The 8,877-nt window shown below is 34.1% G+C and overlaps 2 protein-coding genes across 2 annotated transcripts; one reads left to right on the forward strand and one right to left on the reverse strand.

The window, feature by feature from the left end:
* Positions 1–1,430: 1,430 nt before the first annotated feature.
* Positions 1,431–7,391, forward strand: LOC131630440 (lecithin-cholesterol acyltransferase-like 4). Its single transcript, XM_058901211.1, has 10 exons — positions 1,431–1,953; positions 2,047–2,165; positions 3,093–3,228; positions 3,368–3,419; positions 3,888–3,988; positions 4,913–5,095; positions 5,345–5,502; positions 5,651–5,705; positions 6,187–6,240; positions 6,726–7,391. The coding sequence occupies exons 1-10, from the start codon at positions 1,618–1,620 to the stop codon at positions 7,140–7,142; spliced, it is 1,611 nt and encodes a 536-aa protein (XP_058757194.1). The 5' UTR covers positions 1,431–1,617; the 3' UTR covers positions 7,143–7,391.
* A 249-nt stretch (positions 7,392–7,640) lies between these two features.
* LOC131630441 (protein PHLOEM PROTEIN 2-LIKE A1-like) lies at positions 7,641–8,877 on the reverse strand. Its single transcript, XM_058901212.1, has 3 exons — positions 8,438–8,877; positions 8,223–8,341; positions 7,641–8,134 (listed from the first exon to the last, which is right to left on the reverse strand). Exons 1-3 carry the CDS (start codon positions 8,834–8,836, stop codon positions 7,765–7,767), a joined length of 888 nt encoding a protein of 295 aa, XP_058757195.1. The 5' UTR covers positions 8,837–8,877; the 3' UTR covers positions 7,641–7,764.

Genomic DNA, 8,877 nt, shown 5'->3' on the forward strand with positions numbered 1-8,877 from the left:
ATTTTAGTCCCTATATTTTAGTTTTTTTAGGATTTTGGTCCCCCTGCAAATCTGAAGCCAATTTTAAATAAAATGATGCTCACATTGATGATGTGTCGGTGCCAGTTCAGCAGTGAAATGTTAAAAAAACTAATTTTATTTAAGATTTATGTTCAACATGTCATCAATGAGAGTTTCATTTCATTAAAAATTGCTTTTGAATTTACAAGGGGACCAAAAACCTTAAAAACTAAAATAAAGGGACTAAAATTTCATATTTTTAAATAGGGGGATCAAAACTCAAAAAATTAAATAATAGGAGACCAAAATTACAATTAAGTTTATTTTTTTATTATTTTATTTTATTTAATATGTCACTTTCATCATTTTTTTATATTATTTTATATATGGTTGGTTTCGTGCTGCTTTTCTCAAATTCGTCTTATAGTTATAATTAAAAAAAAAAACAAAATAAATATGAAACCAGTGTTTTAAAAACCGGACCGGTCATCGAACCGGTGAGGGTACTAGGTCACTGGTTTATCGGTCGAACCACTGGGTCACTGGTCGAATCGCACGACCAAACCGGATTAAACCGGATTAAACCGGATAACTCGATTGAATAGACTTGTCATTATATAGGTATAAAACCGGTCGAACCGGATGATTCAGTCTCTAAAAAAATATAACTACCTTTTAAATTTCTAAAAATATCATATCATAAATTCACAATTTCATAACTTAAATTCAAATTTTTAACAAAGGTATCACACATAACAAAATAGTAAAAAATTACAAAGTCTAATTGCAAACAAAGTCTAATTACAACATAATCTAAACAAAGTCTAATTACAACATAATCTAATTGAATAGTTTATAACAAAATAACTCAAATGTGTATCAAATTTAATTCAAAATAGGATCTTCCTAAAAAGAAAATCAAATAAAATTCAATATGTTATGCTATTTAAGAAAATTTATTAGCAAATATAACAAATAGACAATAAAGTTTTTAATTTGTCACTAACGAAAAAAACTATGTGAGAATGCTATTTAAGTAATACACTACTAAATATATTAAAAAAAAAATTTAAAAAAAAAGTTTAAAAGAAATGTTAAAAAAAAGTTTAAAAAAAATAAAAAATAAAAGTTTAAAAAAAAATTAAAATAAGCAATTAAACCGCCGGTTTTTCGGTTTTCCCGGTTTTTCCGGTTTTCTCGGTTTTGACCGGTTTTCACCGGTTCCCACCGGTTTGATGGCATATCCGATCCAACTATTGAACCAGACCGGTTACCTGGTCGGTTCCCGGTTCGACCGGTCCGACCGGCCGGTCCGGTCCGGTTTTTAAAACACTGTATGAAACCCTGTCAAAAAAGGTAAAAAATAGAAAGTAAAGTGGAGACATCAAAGTTAAATATCTTTATCAAAGAATAAATAGGTATTTATTAGAAGAGCGAAATCCACGTAGAAAGACCCACACAATTAGCAATCATCCAGCTCAAAGTTTTATCCATCTCCAAATCCGTTTCATTCCTTCCTTCTTCCTCGCTGGCGTATTCAACAACACCTTCCCCAAATTCAAACCCTAATCCCAATTCAATCAATTTCATCATTCTCATTAGGGTTTCCATTTGTCGATGACGATGTTGTTGGAGGACGTCATTCGATCCATCGAGCTATGGCTGCGTCTCTTGAAGAAGCCCCAATCTCAAACCTACGTCAACCCTGATCTCGATCCTGTGTTATTGGTACCCGGTGTTGGTGGATCGATTCTTAATGCTGTTAATACCGACGGTAGCCAGGAAAGGGTTTGGGTTCGGTTTTTATCCGCTGAGTATAAGCTGAAAACTAAGCTTTGGTCACGTTATGATCCTGCTACTGGTAAAACTGTAACGATGGATCCAAAATCGACTATTGTGGTTCCTGAAGATAGGCATGGACTCCATGCGATTGATGTTTTGGATCCTGATTTGGTATGTTGTTTTAATTTTAAATTGTGTGAACTGGGTTGCTGATAGCTGAAGAATTGATTGTTGAACCATGTATGTATTCGTTTTGTGATTCAGGTGATTGGAAGTGAGGCTGTATATTATTTCCATGACATGATAGTTCAAATGCAAAATTGGGGGTATCAAGAGGGGAAGTCACTTTTTGGCTTTGGATATGATTTTCGACAAAGCAATAGGTAGTTAACTAATCGTAAACTGGAACAGGAACAGGAACAGGAACGGTTAATGATAATGATTTGATTGAACTTGAAAAATGAGTCCATTCCCTTTTCATTACTTACCCAAATTAATTTAGCTTAATTTTTTTTTGGACATTCCATTCTTTGCATCTTTATATTTTATGAGATTAGCAATGTTATCAAATTTCCGCAATTTCGGCGCTATGGCGTATATACATGGCTGTTTTTGGGCTTGCCGCAATGGCAAATATCGGCCAATATTGCGGGTTTTTCCGCTATAACGGCACCACAAAGCGTCTGGTATGGCGGGATTTTGGCTCTCTGCAAGGACAACACTGGAAATTAGTTCATTTTGTCTTTATGCAAGATAGTAATAGATTCTATCTCATTTTGATAATAGACTCTGACCCTGTTTGGATAAATAGCTAAATTTGTTGTTTACTGCCTGAAAAACGCTCATGTATAAGCTGTTTCTATACCAAAAGATTAAATAAATTTAAATTGGTTTTTGTATAAGCTATATGCTATTTTCATCAGCTATCTTGCAGAGCTTACGCAAATAAGCTGAAAACAACTTATGAAGCCATAAGCTTTTTTTATTGGTTCTGTCAAACCGTCTCAGAAGTGCTTATGCCTGTAGATAGATGCTTAGATAACAATCTAAAGAGGCACTTCATTGTTAATAATATTTGTATCCTGTATTTATATTTGTGGTTATTTTTACAAAAGCAATAGTGTTCTCAGGAAGTTGTTATCTGTCAAACAAGCATACCCTAAAGTAAACTAAAACTATGTAAATACTTTATCTGAATCGCTATTGCCAAATTGTTTATTTGTTTTGTTTTGTTGTTAAATTTCCCAGTGATATAATTTTCCATAATTCTAAAGATAAAGTCGTTAACAATTGTGATTATTTTCATTCAGGTTGCAGGAAACAATGGATCGGCTTGCTACGAAGTTAGAATTAATTTATAATGCTTCCGGAGGGAAAAAGATAAATCTCATAAGTCATTCTATGGGTGGTCTTTTGGTGAAATGTTTCTTGTCCCTGCATAGTGATGTAATACATACATCAAGCTTCCTAAATCAATTTTACTTTATTTTGTAGTTTTCTTTAACCTTGTCATTTATATCCATCAAAACCTTGGATGTTTTTCACTGCTGAGATGTTAAGTTCGCAATTTTGTTGTCGTTTGCAGATTTTTGAGAAATATGTTAAGAATTGGATTGCAATTGCTGCGCCATTCCAGGGTAAGAAATATTCTATTCTGTATATACTCAGAAGATCAGAAGTAAACATTAAGGATATTTGACGAATATGATTCTTCTAGCACTTCAATGCAATTTGTAAAGCTGGGACTGTTGGAAATTTGATTTCCTTAATCTTATTAGAGAGAGCAATGTCATCTGTATGCGGTAGAGAGTAAATAGTTGATGCACAAAAATTTGCATCAAAAGGAGGGTTGTTACTTGTTAAAATATTGGAGGAAAAATAATAAAGAAAAGGAAATATAGTTTATTTATGGCGTTTGTTACCATCATGCCTTTTAATGGTAACTCTTCACGTTAGCTCAATTCTTTTTCGCATAATTTCTTCTGTTTTGAAACTCTTCAGATTCTCTCTGATTGGTTTTTATATCATCTGCCTTCTTGCAGCTAGATAGAGTTTTCTTAAATCATTTTTTTACCATCATGACGTAGCTGTGTGTTGTTATGCAGGTGCACCTGGATGTACCAATTCTACCTTTTTAAATGGAATGTCATTTGTGGAAGGATGGGAGCAAAACTTTTTTATTTCCAAATGGAGCATGCACCAGTTGGTACTGATCAATTATTTTGGCCTTCTGAATTTGTGTGTTAACTTCAATTGTTAGTGCAACCAATCCCTATTACAGGGACTTGTCATAGTCATCCTACCTTTCTCTTGTGGTATATATTATTATCTCTGATATCTGTTGGATACAGATATTTGAGGGTGCTGAGTATTTAACACTTGTATGATTTCTGAGTTTATTCGACTGTCTCAACAGTTTATCCTTCAGTGATATAGCTGTGCAGAGGTATTAAATGTTTATTGACCAGCATGAAGGAAAAGGAAAATACTGATGAAATCAAAGCCAAAAGGCAAAATAATTAAATGATAATCAAAATTCACAATCATTCTTTTGATATCTATTCTCATATCAAAAGCAAAATAGTATGCAGTGACATAAAGCATAAGAAAAAAAATATAATCTAGTCTTGGCTACTATTATTTATAGTTTGTACAAGTTATAATATTATAGTTATATATAGTTTTTCGTGCATTGATCACTTGACATTGATTGCCCCATTTGTATTTTCCATGTATTGTATGATGCAGTGTTCTCTGTTATAATGTTTTTCTTCTTTCCTATGCACAAGATTGTATAAACATAATGAAGTGTCTGTTATAATGTTTTTCTTCTTTCCTATGCACACGTTTGTATAAGCATAATCTTGCATGTGTATTTTCTTTTAATGTGCGCATTTTGGTATGAACTTATAATACATTTTGAGCTTTTTCTTTTGGGATTTAGATGCCTTGGTTATAATGTTTTTCTTCTTTCCTATGCACATGTTTGTATAAGCATAATCTTGCATGTGTATTTTCTTTTAATGTGCGCATTTTGGTATGAACTTATAATACATTTTGAGCTTTTTCTTTTGGGATTTAGATGCCTTGGTTTTCAAAATTACTTAATGAAGATTGTCCCGTGTCACAGCTGATTGAATGTCCATCGATATATGAACTGATGGCCTGTCCTAATTTTGATTGGCAACACATTCCTGTTCTGGAATTGTGGCGTGAGAGACTTCATTCAGATGGGAAATCTCATGTTATTCTTGAGTCATATCCGCCATGTGATACTGTCGAGGTTTTGAAGCAAGCTCTTTTAAACAACAAAGTGAGTTACAACTTACAAGCTCTACCTTGCTCAGCTTGCAGTTTACTTGAACTTAGCAAATATGATTGGGTTTAAATAATGTATTGCAAAAAATTTTTTGTTCAAATTCCACTACACTATAACTGCTATTTGACAACACTGGCTGGAAATACATTTATATGTTTGAGAATAGATATGTTACTATTCAAGACGTAGTTGTCTAGGATATTTAGTTGTATGCACCTTAATTTAGATTGGTTTGATGTCCAGCTTAATTATGATGGTGAGGAATTGGATCTGCCCTTCAACTCAGAGATTTTGGAATGGGCAAACAAAACACGGGAGATTCTATCTTCTGCCAAACTTCCGCCGGGCATTAAATTTTACAATATTTATGGGACCAATCTTCGGACGCCTCATAGCATTTGGTAATGTCTCTATCAATTCATTGGGTCATACCGCTTTTACCCTTAGATTGCGTATTAATTGCACTGGGATTGGTCTAGCACATTCTCGTAGATATTTGGTATTCCTTTTAATATGTGACCGTCACTTTACATGACAACTATTCTGCAGCTATGGAAATGCAAACAAGCCTGTTTCAGATCTGCACGAGTTACGTTATTTACAGGTACATTAGTAATTGTTTCAATTTCCAAATATACATTCATATGTATTGGTGCATCTTACCTATCAAAGGGTAGCCAAAGCCGTATGCTTCAGTGGACACATTATTGATTCCCCTAGTTTGCAGTACAACTTTTTATCCGTACTTCCTTTGGAAAAAGTCTGGCCAATTTGCATATGTGATTTGGTCCTTATTTTATAATTTTTTTAATTAGTTAAAAAAGCTGTGTGTATTTTGATTCCCCTAATTTTTGTAATAGCTTTTAAGCCTTCAAAATCATCTTGAATTCGGAATGCGGCAACCTCTTCTCTTGCCTCAACTTAAATCTATAACTACTTCAACTCATATCTATTTCCTTTGTTTTATCTTCTATTTCGTATGTGCAGATTTTACTTTATTGTGTTGTGTAACATCTGTGTAAACTACTACCTAGGCATTTCATTTTCTTAGTCTACAAAGTCTGACTTTATTTTATAATATTCAGCCCAGATTGGTGTGTGTTGATGGTGATGGAACAGTTCCAGTAGAGTCAGCTAAGGTTTGTTAACTCTCCTCATATCTTTATGCAATTGGTGATTTATTGAATCTTAGAGTGTCATGAAAGGTATTCTTAGGTTTCCAATCTTGTACAATTTTTCTTGATGTTAAACCAATTAAGTTATTTCTACAATTGAAGAAAGAGTCTGGCTAAACTGTCATCATGCATCTTATGATCAAGTTTAGTTATGTGGGAAAAAATTATTTGCTACTAGAATTTGTGGATGTTCTTTGAAATTCCTTCCACTTTTTTTATCACCCGTGTCATTTGAAGAGACACTACTCTGCTCATGAGATCACATTCCTGGTGTAGGTTCTATAGTAGTACTCTTTTATAAAAAAAAATTACAGTATATGCTAATTAATTCCTCTTAGGCATCCTTACACGTCTGCGCTTTTTTCTGTCCATTTACCTCTAGTACATCCACCATTATCATAAAATACTGTTTGTTTTAATAATGCTTTATCCTTTGGCCTTGTATGCAGGCTGATGGCTTCGATGCGGAGGAAAGGGTTGGAATCCCAGGGGAGCATCGAGGAATTCTTTGTGAGCCTCATCTATTCAGGATTCTCAAGCACTGGCTGAGGGCAGGAGATCCTGATCCCTTTTACAATCCTGTCAATGATTATGTGATTCTACCCACTGCTTTTGAAATAGAGAGGCATACCGAAAAGGGTCTAGTAGTAACATCCCTTAAAGAGGAATGGGAAGTTATTTCCAATGACCAAGATGGTCAAAGCATTACTGGTGATGAAATGTCCTTGAGCTCAATATCGGTTTCGCAAGAAGGAGCCAATAAATCGCATTCTGAGGCTCATGCTACTGTCTTTGTTCATCCTGGCAATGATGGTAAACAACACATTGAACTGAATGCACTAGCTGTTTCAATTGATGCCTCATGAACCGTTCTGTTGAAGTGCACGTGAACATGGTGGGAATACTTGATGTATATTTGTTTGTGGCCAACATCTCTGTATATATAAGAACATTCATATGATGCTGCCACCATATTCCTCAATGTTCTATGCTGTATAACTTGTCTGTGTCAGTTGTGATCAAATAATAACTTTGTGAAAAGTGGCGTGCTATTAATATTTGTATCAGCCTATGTACAAAGTTCAATGGAAAAATTATATTTATTTGCTTCACAACTTTTTCTATTAATATCTTTTATGTTTTTCATTTTTTGTTATCCTATGGAATAACTATTGGACCTGGAAGGAAAATGAGGATCTGTAACTTGAACTTTCTTAGCCTAATTCAATCCTTTGATATAATGATCAGGGAAGATAGTTGATGCTGATGACTTACAGCACTATACCAGTTATGTTTGCTTTTAAACATCTGAGAAATGATCATAAAATTTAACTAGGATAATTTTCATTAAAAATAGATGGTCATACAGCAGTATAGTATGCATAATATTATGAACTTTCCAAAGGACTATTCATGGTGATTTTTGTTTGTTTTATTTATTACAAAAGAAAACAAGCTTTCTTGTCATATTACATAAATATATATTTTTCATTCCTTCGGTTTGATTGCAATGCCTTTGATAACAAGCCCCTGCTTCCACATACCACCTTCATATTCAAACATAGATATCTCCATTTCACCACCCTCTTTTTCAGATGCTACAAACTCACCAACTGGAACTTCTATCCACCTTCCTCTTAACATCTCCATTAGATTCATCTTGTATTGCTGCTTCTTTCCTCCTGGAAGAACAAGTCTCACATTTACCGGCAGTTCCCAACCCTGAGCTGGATCTATCAACTTTACACAAAACGAAACTTGATACAGAATTCCAGGTGAAAGCTTTCTAGTGTCGAATTTTCCATGCACTTCTAGCCAGCAAACACTCACCAGTTCAGCCACCTCAGTCATCCCGTCACTACAAAACATATCTTGCTATAATTAGGACTAAACAATTATGTGACATAATATGCTACAACACTGAAATTATTATAAGATATATGTACCTTGCATCTTTTTGCTGTTTCCATTCCCAGTAAAGTGGATTCTCTGCCCAAGTGATTGATAGTGCTCTTGCATACAACATAAAACAGTTGGCGTTGAACTTCTTCTCAACCCAATATTTCTACATACAACAATAATAGTTTGTTCAATACATAAATAATAGTTTCGTTAACAAGTAAAAATAAAAACTCAAAGATTCATTTAGTTTGAAACTTGCCTTAGTCTTACGATGTAAGAACACGCCAGCATGTAGTTGATCAAACATCTTCTCCCTAGATGATTTATTAACTGGTGAGTCTGCATCCTTCAATATATTCTCATAGTTATGTGGGAAACTTAGCTGTTTGATCAAAGGTTTAGGTGCTGCTGATTGAGTCTCATATTTGGCTTTTACAACTGGGCCATTTTGTACCACCTTTCTGGAGGGTTCTATGCTTTTTTGAGGAGACAGCAACAAATTTTCGCTTCTGGAAGGTGATCGGAATTCTTCCTTATTGGTTGGTTCATTTGGTTGATGATGATTTTGTCGTGGCTTTGACTGTGAATGATGATATGTTTGTGGCTGTTGTTCTGGTTGTTGTTGCTGCTGCTCTAGCTCTGATAGATTAGCCCCCATTTCAATTCATATGCTACATGTTATTATTTGTGTTTTTTGTT

Source organism: Vicia villosa, unplaced genomic scaffold, assembly GCF_029867415.1.
Source record: "Vicia villosa cultivar HV-30 ecotype Madison, WI unplaced genomic scaffold, Vvil1.0 ctg.000684F_1_1_3, whole genome shotgun sequence".
Lineage (NCBI taxonomy): Eukaryota > Viridiplantae > Streptophyta > Magnoliopsida > Fabales > Fabaceae > Vicia > Vicia villosa.